Genomic DNA, 20,165 nt, shown 5'->3' on the forward strand with positions numbered 1-20,165 from the left:
AAAGGGGGTGGGGTCCCAACCCCGGACAAAAGGGGTGGGGTTCCAACTATATGTCCCCATTCAAATGCATTGATTGGCCAAAAAAGGGGGGTTCCAACCCCGAGCCCCCCCTGGATCAGCCAATGCATTACAACAGTTGTGGGTTGTATAGAAGGTTTGAGTTGTCTCCATAAACAGTTTGATTTGTCTTCAATATGTACAAGGTGTCTGTTTAGTTGTTTGTAGGCCAAGTAATCTTGTATATTTATGACCAATGACTTTTACAATGAAAAATATCAATCCTGGTACATTTGTACTGGAAAGTGTTCCTCCTCACATTGACCTTCAGTTTGGACTCTTTTAAATGATGAACCCTGAAAGGAAGTTGATTGATATTCTGTTTTATTTGCACTGAACACAATTGTAAATATACACAAGAATCTAACACTGGTAACTGTAAAGAAAGAAAATCTCAAGACACCAAAAGGTAGGAGTTATTCATTAATGGACATGTAATATTTTCATGTAAAAAGCTTATATACTGAATCTAATATCTCTTAATGTATAAACTGTACTGTCATATAAAAAAGTTCTACAAAATTATTGAACTCCAAGTTAGATTCCAAAAGGGGGAAATCTATCTAAACTGTTAAATACAAACTATCAACCCAGATCGACTCTTTATTCAATTGTAATATTTAGAGGGATGCGGAGCCACTATCTGTCCATCCTCTAGGAAAAGTACTGAATTTCTTCTGTCCCTCTGTGTATCCAATGCAATAGATGATAACTTGAGTATCTTGTGTTGATTGGAAAGATAAAGCTTATTGTTTTTAGGGTCAGATGATCAAAGGTCAATGTTACTGTTTCAAAAATATATTTTTTATTTAATGCATTTTGATGGTTCATTTGCATTCTAATTTTTGTATCTGGATTTATCAAATGAATACCTGCTACTATAAACATGATAAAGGATTGATAAATCATAGGCAGATCCAAGGTTTTTTTTTGGGAGGGGAGATGTCTAGGGCCACCCTTTTTGTAGGAAAAATTTAGTTAAATATAATAGGGAATCACTGAAGGATGACTATTGCAGGCCCCTCTTTTGGAAGTCAGTGCACCCCCTTTTTAAAAGTTCTGGATCCGCCACTGCATATTAGATGAAAGTCTTGATATAAAATATTTCTTAATTGACACGACTATAGAGTTATTTGTCCTAGAGTCAACATAGAAATCAGTAACAACAAATACTTTGCACTAGATATTACAAAATGTATATTATCTTTGTTTAGGATGATAACCTAGTTTTAAAGGATTGATTATTTACTTATAATATGTATATCAATGACTTGTATATTTGCAGGTCATAGTAAAAGTTAGTCATATCGAGTGATATAAGAAGTTTATAATGATGTTAATCAATGGATATCTTACATAGATTACCATATATATCCTCAGGTTACATCAGTGTCAAATATGTACAAATTATGTACCTCAATAATCAATCCACCATGACAAATGCAAACATTAATTCATAGGATAATACCTGTACCAGTACTATACATGTAAAAAATGTTCTTAGTTAGGAGAATACAGGGTGTATCTTCTCCATTGATGGTAAATTGACATTTTTAATATCTAGTAGATTTTTGTAAAATAATAATAGCATGAAGGTTTATATTTAACCAATTAGGACTCATGAAAGCCCTACGGCTAATTTCCTGTTGTGTAGTTGAAAAGTTTGAAGCATTAAAAAGAAAAGAGATGCTTACATCTTTATTATTTTGACCTTGGTGGATAAATGTCTCATTGGCAATCATACCCTCCTTACTTTTATAAAGTATGAGTTCCTAAATATTAGAAGACATTTTTTCAAATAAAATCAGTTCATGGTAAATTATAACAAATTTATTTTTATATAAATTAGTAACTATTTTTTTAAGGAGAAGATAAAGATCAATCACTTTCAGGAAATACCTTGATGAATGGGTTATCTATTCTTTTTAAAAGGCTTCAAAACATTTAACAATTTGGAAAAGATATGTCCTAATATAGTCTTAGGACATGTCCTTATTCTAAGACTGCTTCAATAAATAGACTCCATGTGATAGTTTTAAATATTGATATCTGATATAAAGACTATCTTATGACAATGGTCTGAGTAATGTTTGCCTGATAAATAGCTTTTAAATACTACAATATAATATATATTTACTAGTCATGCTAGTAGAAAACTTCAAATTTCAGTACATCATGAGTAAAATACATCCATCCATGCTTCGTTTTTTACAGGGTTTTAGAGAACATAAACATTGCAACTTTTCAAAAAGATATGCACTGTCTATATATACATGTATAGCTACATATACATAAAGTCATTTACATTCAGACAAGCATAATGAAGGTTTTAAAATGGTCACTATCACCAATGCCAAATAATTTTAAATTTTCAGTGTTTCAGTTCACTACCATCCAATTATAAGTCATTTATGCCTTATACATTGTACCACCTGTACAAGCAAATCTTGGTTTTATGCCAGATTATGTAAATTTATAATTAATGTAATTTAGGCTTTATTAGTTTGAATAACACCCACTGGCACTTCCCTCAAAGATAGGAACAAGCAAACAAACATTTTCATGTCTTTAACTATATAACTGTTCTTCAGAATGGAAATGTTGAGATACAGCATTATCATCGAATGCAGGTAGGTAGTCCATTCAATACTCCAGAGTGTATAACACCTTTGTTCTCCAAGATTTGTTCCTCCTTATTATCCTAAAAATATGATGCAAAATAGAATACACTCAGAATCATTATAAAGACACTTAATGGCCAACTTTTGAAATAAATTTCAAGTACAAAAAAATGTATATGACAAAGTTACTGTCCAAGTTTTTTAAATGTGATTAATTTAAAGAGACTGTGTTAAAAGAAAATAACAAAAAAGCTGTTGTGTATGTAGTAAGTTACAAAACAATATAAATTTCGGAATTGAACTTTGACCATATAATAGTTATCAAAGGTACCAGGATATACCTATATATTTTAATAAGATAACATAAAGGCATACATATACATTATAATATTATACAGCAAACATTTGCATATTATATATTCATTTACCATATTAACTTTAAAATGTAGATATATTTTTTCCAATTTGAAATGATAAAATTGAGTCAGTCATTCATTGAGTTTGTTTAACATGTTTAAAATATGAATTCTTGTGTACATTGCGTTCTTAATTTTCTATTCAAATGTTTTGTACCTTATCCTCACTATGGATGCACCACTGTTATCCAAACTCATTCACACTGATTACATAGGATAGCAATTGTCACTGAATTATTATCCTCACACTGATATGGACTCACCTCAAATACATAATATATATCAATAAAGCCTCATAAAATCTATTACCCAAACACATTCTTTGCTGCACAGCCCCTAACACTGGGTATTATATGTCACTGATTGTTTATTCAAATCATTGGATATGTCACTGATCTTAGTGATCTATCAACCAATATTCATACCTGATCCTAATACTAGATATGTCACTGATCTAAGTGATATATCAACCAATGTTCATACCTGATCCTAATGCTGGGTATGTCACTGTTCTTAGTGATCTATCATTCAATATTCATACCTGATCCTGATGCTGGATACATCACTGATCTTAGTGATCTATCAACCAATATTCATACCTGATCCTAATGCTGGATATGTCACTGATCTTAGTGATCCATCATTTAATGTTCATACCTGATCCTAATACTGGATATGTCACTGATCTTAGTGATCTATCATTAAATGTTCATACCTGATCCTAATACTGGATATGTCACTGATCTTAGTGATCTATCATTCAATGTTCATACTTGATCCTAATGCTGGGTATGTCACTGATCTTAGTAATCTATCATTCAATGTTCATACCTGATCCTAATGCTGGATATGTCACTGATCTTAGTGATCTATTATCCAATTTTCATACCTTATCCTTACACCAATTTGTCACTGATCTATCATTCCATATTTTCATACCTGATTCTCACACTATATATATCACTAATTTATCATCAATTTCAAAGCTGATTCTAATTCTCATACTTAATGTGCCAACATCTTTACAAGAAAAGAGAAGCTACAAATGTACAGTTTGTGCATCAATGAGACAGCAAACCAACAAGAAAACTTCACATACAAAGAAACATTGCTTTTTATTAGCTCACCTAGCCCCAAGTGCCAAGTGAGCTTTTCTCATCACTTTGTGTCCATCGTCGTCATTGTCGTCCAGCGTCGTCTGTTAACTTTTACAAAAATCTTCTCCTCTGAAATTATTGGGCCAAATTAAACCAAACTTGGCCACAATCATTATTGGGTATCTAGTTTTAAAAATGTGTCCGGTGACCTGGCCAACCAACCAAGATGGCTGCCATGGCTAAAAATAGAACATAGAGGTGAAATGCAGTTTTTGGCTTATAACTAAAAAAACAAAGCATTTCGAGCAAATCTGACATTGAGGTAAAATGTTTTATCAGGTCAAGATTTATTTGCCCTGAAATTTTCAGATGAATCGGACAACCTGTTGTTGGGTTGCTGCCCCTGAATTGGTAATTTTAAGGAAATTTTGCTGTTTTTTGTTATTATCTTGAATATTTTTATAAATAGAGATAAACTTTTAACAGCAATAATGTACAACAAAGTAAGACCTAAACTTAAGTCAACTGACCAAAATGTTCAATTGACCCCCTAAGGAGTTATTGTCCTTTATAGTCAATTTTTAACAATTTTCATAAAATTTGCAAATTTTTACTAACATTTTCCACTGAAACTACTGGGCCAAGTTCATCATAGATAGAGATAATTGTAAGCAGCAAGAATGTTCAGTAAAGTAAGATGTAGAAACGCATCACCATCACCAAAACACAATTTTGTCATGAATCCATCTGCTTCCTTTGTTTAATATTCACATAGACCAAGGCGAGCGACACAGGCTCTTTAGAGCCTCTAGTTAACAATCTTCAACAATAGACTAAACAGCATCTTAAATTAAATCAAGCTCTTAATTGTCCTGAGACAAGAATATTTATGAATATATTTACCAGAGACAATAAAAAATGTGCTATTGTGAGCACTTAGGGTAATTTTAATATTATAATTATTGTATAATAATAATAATAAAAATAATAATAATATTGCCTGTTTTTCAATTAAAGTAGCAACAGCTATTAAAGGAAATAGTTGAAATTTATCGCACCAATCATATATCTGTACTTAATTGTTAAAATATAATATATCCCATTCACAGGAAGTAAAATGTATATGAAACATATATACTTGACAGATAACCATAGTATCATATAAACAGAACTTTTGTAATTGATTAATCAATGAAATTACTTAAGCTTTAAGTGCATAACTAATTGCATGCATTTATCGAGATTTCTGATCGCAGGACACAAATGAGAGATGAAATGTAGCAACTTATGACTAATTTTTAGAATACATGTAATGATATTACAATTTTAAATATGAAATTTGGTGAAGTACTGTCACATTTATATTTACAAAGCGAAAAAGCCTTGCAGAAACTCTGATTTTAGAGTATAAATTCTGCGCTCTAACATACATAATATAACTCCAATAAATAAATTCAGATTTCTTCTGCTCTTAAACTACCATGACGATTCTCGTAAAACTTTATTGGAATGATAATGGGAAACCCTTTGTACAGATTGTGTTGGTGTTTTTGTCCTGATTGGGTGACATATCCCAAAAGTCAGCGTAAACAAACCATTTGCAATTTATTATTGTTTATTATTATAAAGAAAATCTCATTTTCCCCAACTTATTTATTGATTCTGATGAATGAATTTTCAATTAATTTCGTCTGAAAATAATATTTTAAATCATTCTAAGCTGTATAGGAATGATCAGGGCGATAACCTTTTGAAAGTCTATACTTTAATTATATTGGTGTTTGATGCCACATTGGTTCCCATTGTGTTATATGGCAAAATTCAGAAACTTTAAACAAGTGGTCAGTATGACAGAAGTGATATACTGTATGGAAACCAAAAGATTGTAAATAAAAATGTTGTTTTCATTCTGGTCAGCTGTAATTCAGGGCCTTTCACAATTGTCTGCAGCCAGACACTTCCAAATTTTCATTATTTTTTAGATACAGGATTTTTTTTTTTAATAAAGATTCTGTTGAAAAGTCAGGTTTAATGTTGGAGAACTTTAATGTGATAACATAAGTTTAGGTATTCAGCATAGCTCAAAATAATAGTTCGGTCTCTTAAGAGCCACTAGACCTGATGTCAATTATTTTGATTATATCCTTTTATTTTAGTAAATAATTTTAGGTATTTAGCATAGCTCAAAATAATAGTTTGGTCTCTTAAGAGCCACTAGACCTGATGTCAATTATTTTAATTATATCCTTTTATTTTAGTAAATAATTTTTTCATGCTTAAAAATAGGTAAGGAATAATGTGCAACGTAATATCGGAAAACAACTAAAACAGTCTTACCATAAAAGGACATGCTTCCAATCCTTTCTGAGTACATGATATTAATAAGCAAAGGGTAATTAAAATGAGGAAGTAATTGGTGAAATTTTATTTTTCAGACATTCAAGTCCTACATTGATGAGGACGAGGACAACGAAAAAGTAAGTCACTACTGAAACCTTTTTTCTTATGAATTATTATTATTTTATTTAACACATAAGTGTACATGTATATATTGAGAAGTTACCGAATAACATCTATCAATTATAGCTGTAGCATTCTATCAATAGAAATATTTTATTATGAGTAGAGATATTCTTGGTTTGTTAGATATAAAAAAATCTTTGTTTAATTTATTACACGTTTTATACCTTTACTTGTGGGTATAACCTAGTTCTAATAAATTCTTCCACTTAAGGAAGTAAAATCTTATTGTTTTGAAATAAATGGTTTTATGTACAATTTCCTGGTTAGAAGTACTTATATTAGGAAGGATGTTCACTGACCACATTTATAAAAAGATGGAGGTATTTAGTTCAAGATTATGTGTAAAAATATCACACTTTTTAACATTCAGATTTTCTTTCAACAATCTTTCCTGTTGTAAAACTTTTTTCTTGCGATATTAAAGGAAAATCCTGTTACATATTGACACTTAAGGTGTTAACACTTTCATAAAACACTTGAAATCACATGAATTGTTTTTTTTTCTTACATACTATAGTAGAACTTCCTTAAAATATTAGAATTTCCTGACTGTAAAGAAAATTGTTTTGTCAAAGTATTGTTAATTGTTAGTGTTGGTTTGAACCTCAATACTTTATCATAAATCTTGTGAATTGTTATGTTTGTAGATCTTAATATTCAAGTAGAAGTTATTTAAGACTAAATTTGTTTATTTTCCTTTTTTAGGACGACATGAAGGAGAGAGCCTCATCGTTCTTCCAGACAGATTTGTCTCCACGACTTCTTGCTGGTAAGATATTAATAAAAAAAAATAAAAAGATCTGATTTCCAGTCAGCTAGGAGTTTTATTTTTAGTAACCAAGGAAGTTTAAGAGCTTAAGCTTGTTGTTTAACTGTAAACACTAAAACAAACTTCACATGAAAACGAGACTTCATACTTATATATAACTTGAGTTCACATTAGTAAGTGATAAATATAGATTCTTACATTGATACGAGTGGATTATTGGATTTATCCAAGCGAGATAGTTAAATTATCAATTTTAAAGTACGAGCCTTGGCGAGGACTTTAAAATTTACAATTTAACTATCAAGATTGGATAAATCCGATAATCCATGAGTATCCACAGGATAAATTTCCATAGAATTAGAGAAGGGATAATATTGGGTAACCATATATATAGCAAGAAATATAGGTTTCTGTATATCAGTGTGTTGACAATTGTTAGGGCGTCCTCTGTGTGGTGTCTATAACTTTTAAGTTTCTTATTGCCCAAGTGATATATATACTCTTTTTTGGTGGAAGTTCCAATTTTCAAAAATATTTCCCTATAAAATTGTATATTGGTTATATTATAGAAATCAATCATAAGTGGGAAATATATGACATATTTGATGAAATAAAAGTTTATGCATTCATAGTAAGGATGGCTATATTTTTTAGAATCAATACTCATATAATCTGTTTAAATTTAGTTGTAAGTGATATTGTGTGTTTTTTTTAATTAAGCTCATATCATATAAGTAGTTTATCAAAAGCAATACACATTTTTGAATTAAAAATAAAAAAAACCAATTGAATATATGCACAAGGTAGCCAAGTAACAAAAGTAAACTGTCAGTCACTTCATACACCTCATCAGTAACTAGCACTTTGTAATGTTTTTGATCGGACCAGTAGATGGAACTGATTTCACTAGTACTGCCAATTAACAGACTTAATGCCACATGTCTTCATTGAATTTTCACTATTGTTTTTTTGTGATTATTTTTTTATGTTAATGCTAACGGTTTACACTTTTCATCTAGAGAAAAAGGGGGAAACTTAAATGATGTTAACTGCGATGTAAACTATTGGTCGTGTATAACCCATACAATTTATTTGAGTACCAGAATACAACTTCTTATTTTTTTAAACAACGCAATTATATAGTGTTTTACCTATTGTTTACATTTACAGGAGAATGCAAGATAGCAGAGGCAGACAAGACATTAAGTTTTAGTGCCTTTACTGACAGGAAGTCTGGCGTCTCAGGGAAACTGTTTGTCACTAACTTTAAAGTTTCCTTTGTCACAGAGGATAGATCATCCTATGAAGGGGTAAAGATATTGTCTTATTAGCAATACATAGACATTTGAAATTTTGAAGGCATTTTTATGCCACTGCCTTAGTGGACAGGGCATTTAGTTTTACCTTTGTCTGTCTGTACATCTGCCATATGTCCCAAAATTGGTTTCTGTTCTCTAACTTTAATCTGCCTCAACCAAATGTTATGAAATTTATACACAATGCTTAATACCACAAAAAACAACAGATCAAATTTGTATTTTGGTGGTGTCACATTAACTGTTCCCTTTATAGATGGAAAAATTGCTAAATTTTTCGTTTCTGTTCTTCAACTTTAGTCTGCCACTATCAAATGTTATGAAACTTATACACAGAGCTAATTACCACAAAATTAAGATCAAGTATAAATTTGGTTAGCCGAACTTTCACTATTCTTGAGTTATGTCCCTTCATAACATTATATGCATACAGTGGCATCATCTGTGTTCCATGAACACATTTACATTGTACCATTTATTTTTGATACATCATTTCCAGAAATTGCAATGATAAATCTTGCATTTTTGTCAATTTAAAAATATTGCAATTATCAATGCATGCAAATATGGATGAATTTACAGTAATTAAATAACATGTATGTGGAAGTCAACAGCAAAAAGTTAACGTAGAAACATTAATTTTCTAGCGGAAATTTTCTTTAAAGGTTAAACTCTTTTATAGATAGTATTTATCTAAGAAATAAATAAAAGTAAGTCCAAATGAAAAATTTAGGGTGAACAATAATTATAAGATTGAAACTAAGAAATTCATTGATATCAGACATAAGAATACATTCGACATACAGTTTGTTAGTTTTCCTCAAATACAAGAATTCAAACAGTTATTTTAAAATGATTCAGCATTTGCACTTTACAAAGTGTTTATAATTAAAGAATTCACATAGTAAACTTCTATTCTTTTTTCATAGAACATTTTAAAGATCTGTATTTGTTTTAAGAAAACATTTTGTTTATTGCTGCTATTTTATTTCCAGTCAAATAGAAGACAAAGGAATTTATTGATGGGTGATTTTGACATTCCACTAACTTCAATAGATACTGTTTATCAAGGTAAAAATATTTTAGATATTTTTCTCTGGGAAATACATGAAATATCAGGCACGAGATTTTCACATTTATAATTGTTCTACTCATTCAAACATGATACAAGGATAATTCTTTTGCAATTAGACGGGCAAACTCATGTATCTATTGATTATATGTTTAGCTTAAAAATCATTGGTCAAATTAATAGCATTTTAAAAGAACATAAAAAAACCAAAGAATGCATTTAATACATGTATCTGTTCAATTTCATCAAGACATGGAATATTTTCTGAGTACTTGTACAAAGTAGTATTAATCATCAGCATTAACTTCTTTTTTCATAATCAAATTCTAAAACTAATAATAAGTTTTTAGCAGTGGACAAGACGTTTCCCATTGAAGAAGGTTGAGATGCACAGGGGCAGATTTAAGGGGGCATAGGAGGCCTGGGCACTCCACTATTTTGTGGGAAAATTTTTGTTGATTATTTAGAGTAAACTGGAGGAGGCCCCTTCTTATGACAGTCAGTGGGCCTTTATCTTTGTGAAAATGTTTGAATCTGCCACTGATGCAAACATGTCATAAGAATATTTTATAACCTTAAAAATATAGAAATGATATATTTTTTTTTTCATGTACTAGTAAACAAAAATGTAAATAGATTGGTGTTTTCTTTTCAGAAATAGACAATGATCCATCACCAAAGAGTAATTATTTTGTTCTTAAAAGCTCAATTATGCTTTTGAATTGTTATTTTCCTAGTAATATAAAATTGTCACTGTAATAGGAAACAATTTGCCTTATGCCGTTATTAAAATAATGCAAAACAGCTTGATAACTCACCAAATAACTTTAAAACATGACATTTAAGTTATCCAGTTAACCTTCAATCTATGACGAAAATTTAACATTTTTTTTCTATTCTTATTAAGAAATTTTCTAGGATAACTATCAAGACAATGTTGATGTACAGTTTTGTGGTTTCATGTCTGATATTTTGTTCCTTTTGAAATTTTCGGTAGTTTTTCAATTAACTTCATAATATCTTTTTCACAGCTTTGTACTTACACAGAGGTGATAGTCATTCATATGTTTAACCTGCTTATGTTCACTTATGGTTATAATACACATTTTGATTGTCTACTGGGGTTTTGTCCTATTGACTGGGTGTGATATTCATTATGGTTAATAATTGTTGATTTTTATCCATAGTATTCTTCGTATTTTTTTTTCAGCAGTGAAATTGAAAGCTACAAATGTTTTAAATTTATTGAAACTAACAGAGAAATTTAGCTGTTTTCTATATGTCAAGCTGTTATATTATTATAGAAATGATGGGTTATTTCTGTTTTGATGTAAAAAAAATTCTAAAAAAAGTTAAATACCAATTAGCCTTTCCATAATAGAGTAGAAAAGATGCTGTTCTATTGAGATTAGAACTTGGCTAAGTTTACAAAATAAAAGAAGAGTGGCGTATTAATCTTAAATTTATTTCTTTTTCAGTGATATCTGGAGGAAGGAGAAGAAAGTTATCACCAGGAACAACTGTCAGTTCATATACAAAGTATATAGAGATACATTGTAAGGTAAGATAATAGGACTGCATGTACATTAAGAGTGGTATTTAAAAAAAAAACATACAGTCAAACCTGTTGTTAAGTTTGCCTCCCTAGAAGTCATGAAGTCAGTTTTCTATTTTCCTGAGGGCAGAGGGATGTTTTCAACAACAATGAATATTGTAAAATAAACACAAGTCCAATTACAAAATGGAAGAAATAGTTATAGAATAACTAATCGAATAATTCAAATAGAGAAAAATATTCAATGAGTGACCGAACAACACATTAATTTACAAATGCGTGCAAGCGCATTAGTTAATTATCAGTGTTGTTCGGTCACGAGTTGAATATTTTTCGATATTTGAGTTCTTTGATTAGTTATTCTTTTTATTACATTGGCAAATGACTTTTTTTTTTATGAAATTAAATTAGAAAATGTAAGGAACTATATCTTTTTCTACACATTTACAATTTGTTTTGATTCGATGTTATCGACGTCATGACAACACTTATTGTTGTATGATACCAGAGGAGTGAAATAACCACGTTTATTTCACATGTGAAATTATTGGTTTTTATTTCACTGGGAAATCAATGTAATTCATCGCAATCAATTTAATAATTATACATATTTCAGATCAGTAATTTATTTAACTGCAATCTAAAAAAAAATATATTTCAGAAATTCAAGTTATTTCAATTAGATGGATAAAGCAATTTCTACCTTTATCTTTAAATAAAATTAGAAGTCTACTTAAGTAACTGTAAACAAATTTCTTTTTTAGAATTTCAACGTCCATGTTTTTGGATTAAAGTTTACACCAAGAGACCAAAACAAAATGGTAAGATGTCATAGTTATACATTCTGACTATTAGCTGCAAATGCTGTTTTTCTGCCCAAGCTGTAGCGGTTGGGTTATTAAATTTTACCCTTATCGGTCTGTCTGTTTGTAAGCCCAGAAATTGGTTTCTGTTCTCTCACTTTACTTTGCCTTAACAAAATATTATGAAACCTATACATAATGCTTATAACCACATTATACAGATCAAGTTTGAATTTTGGTGGTGTTAAATTACAGTTCTAGAGTTATGCCCTTTACAAATGAAAAAAATGCTGAATTTTTTGTTTCCATTCTCTAACTTAAGTTTACCTCAACCAAATATTATGAAAATCATACACAAAAACTCAGATCAAGTACAAATTTGGGTAGTATCACTTTTTTCCATTCTTAAATTATGTCCCTTTTTCAACCATATATGATTGCAAGTGGGAGCATGATCTGTGTCCCATGAATTCATTCCCCAATTTATTGCTTTGATAATGTTGTTGGTGTATTTAATTTTATCTTTTACTAAAAACAAATTGTTCAATTCATGAAAAATAAATCTAATATATATGATTGTCTTATTTATTGACAGATAGTTAACACAATATTACACTATGCATACCCTACAAAGTCCTCACTATTGTTTGCCTTTTATTATGGAAAAGAACAGCAACATTTCAGTAAGTACAAATTATATAGGATTTTATGGACTATTATAAACCAACAGAATTATACAAGAGAAGATCAAGTTTAGCAGTTATGCAAATAATCAAATTTGTGTAATTTTTCTCATGAAAATAAATTAGTTGGTTTACATGCACAGAATTTGAGATATGTGAATTCTAATTACATATAGATAAATTACTGTACCACTGCAAAGAAATTTTAATGGTTTACACCAATACCAGTACTCCTGCTGATCAATAAATTAAATAGAAGGGAAATAAGATCACATAAATTTCATGTGTCCCAAGCACATAAATTTCATGTGTTCCAAGAGCTTTTATTTATTTACCTTCATCAGGAATGCTGATAGCTGAATATTTGAAAGCCAAGGATGTACAAGAATTGAAACAGTTAAATTTTGATTCTTTAATTCACCTTTAAACCTTCAGTGATGTATTTGTTAAACAATTTCAATTTGTAAGTTATCAGAAACTGAAGCAAGTACATCTTTTACTTCTTATTAATCTGCAATTTTGAAAATCTGAATCGAAGAGAAATACAATTCCTTTATGATCAATATTTTTATAAAAACCTTTGATACTACAGTATACAGGTAGAATGTTTTATATTTACAGATTTTGGCAGTTCTGTTGACACCCCACTGTATGATAGTCCTACTGACTGGGAAAGGGAGATAAATCGATGTAGATGTTCCAATAAATGGTGGGTGACAGATGTCAATGCCAGTTATCACATGTCTACAAGGTATGTCTTATATTTTGAATCAATAACTATAGCACAAATTATTTGTTTATCTAAAAAAAGCATATAATACACCTTATTGCTATTAGTCCGTAATTTCTGGACTTCACAAACGTTCCTGTAAAAATTTGATGTCATAATACAAAATATCTGATTTCACAATGTAAAAGTGATTGTTGTATGACATTAATAGTTTTAGCTGGACAGATTCTTGGATCAACCGGTACAGATTTCCAAATAGTTATAAGAACATATGATAAAAAAAAGATGACACAAAAAAACATCTAGAGGTTTACATAGGGTGATCAAGACAAGTGTCATATGATATGTCATGCTCTAAATCCACCCTATTGGCCTAGTCTAGAAAAGGCTGTGAATTGATTTATCAGAGACTGCCAAAGATCTACCATCAACATTGAATTCTCTAATTGACCCAAAAAATTAATTTAAAAAGGAGACAGCCACTGATAACATTGGGACAAGAACACAAGAGCAATGACTTGCTATACCTACCTGTTACTGTTGTTCTCTTGGAGTATTAGGAGTAACTTGACTTAAATGGAAGAAAATATTCATATGATTGATTGTTTTTATGTTGCAAAAATGTTATACAATATCTATTTCAGTTTACCAGAAAGATTTGTAGTTCCCTGTGGTTTGCTGAACTTTGACCTCCAGAAAGCTTCCTCACATTTTGTAGACAGAAGAATACCAGTAAGCCCTTATGTTTTATAGTGTTAAAACTACATGCTGTTATAAATTCTCAATGTCTCTGTATGTTTTAAGAACTTGTAGTACAAGAACAAATTTGTGCCTTATTTTCAAAAATCCTAGCTTCTATATTCTATTATTTCAGACACACACAATCATAAGTGTTTAACATCTGTAATTGTATTATGTTAAGAAAACTTTTCAGTAGAACGTGATTATATTGTTTGATTTGTGATTGAACAACTCCCCTTTTGTAACGTACATATGGTGCTATAAAATTAACATCTGCACTTGGCCAAAATTAATTACTTAACAAAATAAGTATAATTTTACATAACTGCTAGTTTGTGTATTAAAGTCTGTGTATTACTGTTTGTAGACATGGTGTTATACACATACCAATGGTGTAAGTCTGGTTAGAATGGCCAACCTATTACCTCAGTCTGATGTTGCTACATTTGAAGAAAGGTAAAATTTTATGAACTACATTAAATATAAGTAGCATATACATCACATCAAACAAAAGGCAAAGCAATCTCATTATCAGATTTGTAAAACAACAGTCAGATGTGTCTGCCAACAGATACATTCCGTGTCAAGCTTTGGATGCACATTATTTGTAAAAAGGAGTTTATACATAAACACTTATTGTTAAAGAAGAGTTAGTGAATCAAATGGCATCTAGAAAGCAGCACACATTTGTCAACAATAGACAAAGTGTCAGTACATGCAGCATCTCAAGCTCTTAATTTAACATTAAGATGCCTACATACCAGGGTTATAAAATCTTAACAGCAAGCCAGACAATTTCCAATGCTAAATTTCATTTTGCTTTGGTGAATAAAGGTATGCAAGCTTATAAAGGTTATATACCACAACTGAATGAAGAGCAAGGAATTAGGTCACAATATATAAAAAATTATTGTTTTGTATTTTGATATTGGTTCCTCTAACTGACTGTAGCTTGCACCTTGATTTTTTTGTTAATTGACAGTGCATCATTTAAAGTTTGTAATTACAGCAGACTTATGCTTGTGTTTTTCTTGATTGACAATATTGAAATATATTTGGGGAATGTTGCATTCTTCATGATGAAATAGTGATACAGTTTATGTGAATCATAGATTACTTTTTCTAACAGTACTAAGGCTCATGTTTGGGCAGCTTTAAATCAACAATTAGGTGCTTAATATTCATTTATTTATTAAAATTTATATATGAATTGATTAAGTAATTTATTCAATCAATCAATCATTTATTTATAATTTATTCATTCATATTTTATTAATTCATTAATCTATCTGTTTATTGATTTATTCACTCATTGATTTATTCATTCATTAAATTTTTTTTATCATTTTGTCATTTTATCATTTTGTCATTTTATCATTCACTCATTTTGTTATTCACTCATTGATTCATTCACTCATTGATTCATTTTTTCATCCATTCATGGATTCATTCACTCATTTATTTATTCAGTCAGTTAGTCATTCATATATTCCAATTTAAAATGAATATAATAAGTATTTAGATGTGTATGAGTGTGGGATATATAGGTAAAGTTATTATTACATTTACAGGGAATACACATCCAAGATGTATGTACATTTTGTTGTAATTGTTAATAGGCTTTGTGTTACTGATTGTTAACTTCCCATAATTTGTATTGCTGGTTGAATTAATGATATAATGTGTGATTTTTTACTTCCAATACATGTAAGTAGAAGTTGACTTCTGTTACATCTAAAACAAAAGAGTGGTAAAAATAGTATGTTTGCTTCTGAAAAGATATTAAGAACATGAAAATTTTGAAATGTCAATTTAAGAGAATAAAGTTTTTATAATGTTAATTTAAAAAAGGTAATGAAACAGTAACACATGTCTGTATAGGGCATTTATATAAGAACAGAGTTTGCTTTATTTTAGTTCCAAGCATGGAAAGGATTATACAAACAAATTATGCATGTGTTTTATTTTTATTTTATTTTTTGTTTTGTGTATGAGGGTATTTTAATATAAGTATATTCCAGGTTTATATTGTGCAAGTTTGTGTGTGTTAAAAGATAGGCTACATTGTATTACATGTTATAATGTTATGCCAGTTTGTGTATGTAATAAGATTATTGTATATAACATTTAGAATGCATGTGTGATCCATTTAATATTCCATAACATTTCATCTTTAACACAATAGACTATTTTCATAATAAAGACTTTTGACTCGAGTATATAATTTTTAACAGTTTACCTAATCTATTGTACAACATTCTGGTACTCCCTCAAGTAAGAGCAAAACAAAAGAAGTAAAAAAGTGCTACAATAGCTGTAATTTGGAGAAAAAATTAACTGTTTTGTTGTGTATAAAAATTAGAAAACAATTAAAGATATCTGAGTAACAGAATGTCCTACCACAGAGTAGGTAGCCTGTCAAAAATGATATTCTCCCGAGTTTTAAGTCAGTTATATGAAAGAAGTCTATTGATTATCATAGTTCACTGTTGTATAGTATTTTTAGTATTGAAATTTTAAATAAATTTTAAAAATCTTAATGACCCTACTGGAAAACTTGAATAACTCTTTTAAAAGTTGAATTAAGAAAAACTGTGTAAAACTTTCATCTATTTTTTTTTTTAACTTTCACATATTTTAACATTGTCAGAATGAAGAAAGATGTGAATTCAATGTGGATTCAATTCAATTTACATTTTATGCACAATATACTTGTAGTGCTTGTTAATGAATGTGTAACATACAACATAAGATATTAAAATTTCTCACCTCAGAGGAATACAAACTGCCTTCATTTTCTTGCCAATTACAAGTAAGATAGAAACAAACGAACTTCTTCATCAACATATAGCCTGTTTTGGGGAGAGGGATGTAGTGATATCAGTGATGATCAATTGTAGTTCAATAATATATATGTATGATTTATAGTATTGTTCTTTATATCATCTTCAGGTTGTTAACAGCTGTACAAATGGCAGACAACAAGGGTCCACCTGAAATCATAGACCTTAATAAGTCATGTCCATCACTGAAAGATTTACAGAGTAGCTATGAAAAGTTAAAAGAATTATGTCTAATAGGTAAATTTATAACAGCTGATTGTTTTAGGATATTTGTATTTACAGTTTTTCTGCAATTTGTATTATAATAGTTATATTTTTTTGTTTTTTTTGGTATTATTTGATTTAAATAACAACATTTTTGAAAATCGAACAGTATTTTTTTAATGAATTTTGTTTGTGCTTTAAAACATTCATTATGTACTAATTTATCCTATTGTTAGTCTAAGCTGTAGAAAGAAAATTTCATTTTTCTCATGTAACTATAGAGTAACATGAATAAAAATGTAAACTGTATCGGTAAGTAGTCATTAAACACTCATGTACCAAAATCAGCTTTAGATCTTCAGGCATTACAAAAATCTTCTAGAAAAGAACTATTTCATCAAATTTTGTAAGTCATCATTATCATTAATCATCATGTATGTCATCAGGACGCACTAAAAGTACAGTCGTCTGAAGAACAAACAAAGAGCAGACAACTGTTTGATTTCAAACAGACACTGTCACACAAAGTTGGATAGTGACAACACTATAAACCCTGTCCACTTAGTGGCATATAAATACATTTGATTTGATAATGTTAGGCCTTGTGGTCATCAAACGTTCATACTCAATCTCATCAACCTAACAAAATACTATATTTGGTGTTTTGAGCACAAATCTTGTACTGAGTATGTTTTATGACATATATCCCAGATCATGTGTGTAATGTCTTTGTTATTTAAACAGGAGATAGGCTGAAGAGATCCATTTCCTTAGGTATCAAGCACATTATAACCAAAGAACTATTCAATTCCAATTATTGCATGATATCATATGAAAATGATTATTATACATATTTGCTGTGTTATTGAAAAAACGAACATCTTAAACTGTCATTCATTAGAAAACAGTGATCACTTTCTATCATAGATATCATTTGAATTTGTATACTTTACTGCTCAAGACATTTAATTGGAACTGTTTATGATATTTATATCAAAATATAATTGTAATATGTGTCAACTATATCATTCTGTACATATATCATTAAACAATCTTGAATACATCTAAAACATTATAATTGGTCATCACCCTTATTGATATACACATGCATTAATAGTTGAAATATGAATGTAAAGTATAAATCACTCTAAAAACATATCTGCTAATGATAATTTTTATGCCCCACCTACGATAGTAGAGGGGCATTATGTTTTCTGGTCTGTGCGTCCGTCCGTCCGTTCGTCCGTCCGTCCGTTCGTCCGTCCGTCCGTCCGTCCGTCCGTTCGTTCGTCCGTCCGTTCGTTCGTCCGTCCGTCTGTCCCGCCTCAGGTTAAAGTTTTTGGTCAAGGTAGTTTTTGATGAAGTTGAAGTCCAATCGACTTCAAACTTGGTACACATGTTCCCTGTGATATGATCTTTCTAATTTTAATGCCAAATTAGAGATTTTACTCCAATTTCACGGTCCAATGAACATAGAAAATGATAGTGCGAGTGGGGCATTCGTGTACTGAGGACACATTCTTGTTCATGATTTATTTTGTAAAAACTCTTTTGTTATCCACATGCATTTTAACCAACAGAAAAAAAAATCGATCCTTTATTAAAGTGGAAATATTTAAACCCTTAAAGTTGAAATACATCATTTATTTAGAATTTTGTATCAGTACTTGGATGTATCTAGTTTTAATTTTACACTAAATAATTATATATTCCAAAGATCATTGCTGTGTTCAACAGATCTTTTGAAACAAGAATTTTTTGGTAAAATTAACATTCAATACTATTCTAGGAAAAAGTTTTCTCCTATAGAATTATAAATGTATTACTGGCAAACATAATGTTCCTTCATTCTGGTAATATATTGGCGTTATGTGATAATTCTAAAACTTCTGTTTTATTGTTTTTTCAGATTCCGAAAAGGACTTTCTAGTACAAGATATAAATTGGATGTCAAGTTTAGAAAATTCTAAATGGCTATCATTAGTATCCCAGTGTATGGCTGTTTCTATTGAGACAATGGATCTTATAGTCAATAAACAAAAGACAGTTGTTATAAAAGGTAGGTAAAGGTCATATTATGGATAGCATCACAATATCAAACTGTTTCTATAGAAACCATAGATACTATAGTCAATAAACAAAAGACAGTTGTTACTAAAGGTAGGTAAAGGTCATATAATAAATATCATCCTGACACCAAGCTGTTTCTATAGATACCATGTAAGGAACACTTTTGATTAAATGTTGTTTCAAGTATTTTCTTTAAATCTTTGTATATTTTTTTCAGTTTCATGCTCATCATTCTTTTGATAAAAATAATTAGGGCCCCGCCGACTAAGGCGGGTCGCCCTATAGTGATCAGTCTGTCCGTCCGTCCGTCCGTCCGTAACACTTTAACTTTGTGTCCGCTCTATATCTTAAAAACCGTTATGATTTCAAAGTTTATACTTGACATCCATTTTAACCAACACCAGAGGGTGTGTCATGATGTATGTAAAACTTCCTAGGTCAAAGGTCAAGGTCAAAAACTTTGGTTTCAGTTGACAATCCTGTGTCCTGTGGTGAAGATCGTGTCCGCTCTATATCTTGAGAACCGTTATGATTTCAAAGTTTAAACTTGACATCCATTTTAACCAACACCAGAGGGTGTGTCATGATGTATGTAAAACTTCCTAGGTCAAAGGTCAAGGTCAAAAACTTTAATTTCAGTTGACAACCCTGTGTCCTGTGGTGAA

The 20,165-nt window shown here is 30.0% G+C and overlaps 1 protein-coding gene across 8 annotated transcripts in view; it reads left to right on the forward strand.

Annotated features, from left to right (window-relative positions):
* The window catches only part of LOC139521000 (myotubularin-related protein 10-B-like), a 34,640-nt gene that overhangs the window by 5,481 nt on the left and 8,994 nt on the right, over nucleotides 1–20,165 (forward strand). The window contains exons 2-16 of one of the 8 annotated variants that reach the window (XM_071314132.1): nucleotides 2,649–2,687; nucleotides 6,627–6,668; nucleotides 7,420–7,483; nucleotides 8,654–8,793; nucleotides 9,795–9,870; nucleotides 10,527–10,553; nucleotides 11,350–11,432; nucleotides 12,191–12,247; nucleotides 12,825–12,912; nucleotides 13,534–13,663; nucleotides 14,287–14,374; nucleotides 14,751–14,839; nucleotides 15,955–15,972; nucleotides 17,336–17,463; nucleotides 19,340–19,489. In XM_071314132.1, coding sequence (XP_071170233.1) covers nucleotides 2,649–2,687; nucleotides 6,627–6,668; nucleotides 7,420–7,483; nucleotides 8,654–8,793; nucleotides 9,795–9,870; nucleotides 10,527–10,553; nucleotides 11,350–11,432; nucleotides 12,191–12,247; nucleotides 12,825–12,912; nucleotides 13,534–13,663; nucleotides 14,287–14,374; nucleotides 14,751–14,839; nucleotides 15,955–15,972; nucleotides 17,336–17,463; nucleotides 19,340–19,489 — 1,219 coding nt within the window. The remainder of the gene's footprint in view (nucleotides 1–2,648; nucleotides 2,688–6,626; nucleotides 6,669–7,419; nucleotides 7,484–8,653; nucleotides 8,794–9,794; nucleotides 9,871–10,526; nucleotides 10,554–11,349; nucleotides 11,433–12,190; nucleotides 12,248–12,824; nucleotides 12,913–13,533; nucleotides 13,664–14,286; nucleotides 14,375–14,750; nucleotides 14,840–15,954; nucleotides 15,973–17,335; nucleotides 17,464–19,339; nucleotides 19,490–20,165) is intronic. The other 7 variants (XM_071314136.1, XM_071314134.1, XM_071314135.1 and 4 more) reach the window with 7 other exon arrangements.

Source organism: Mytilus edulis, chromosome 4 (assembly GCF_963676685.1).
Source record: "Mytilus edulis chromosome 4, xbMytEdul2.2, whole genome shotgun sequence".
NCBI lineage: Eukaryota > Metazoa > Mollusca > Bivalvia > Mytilida > Mytilidae > Mytilus > Mytilus edulis.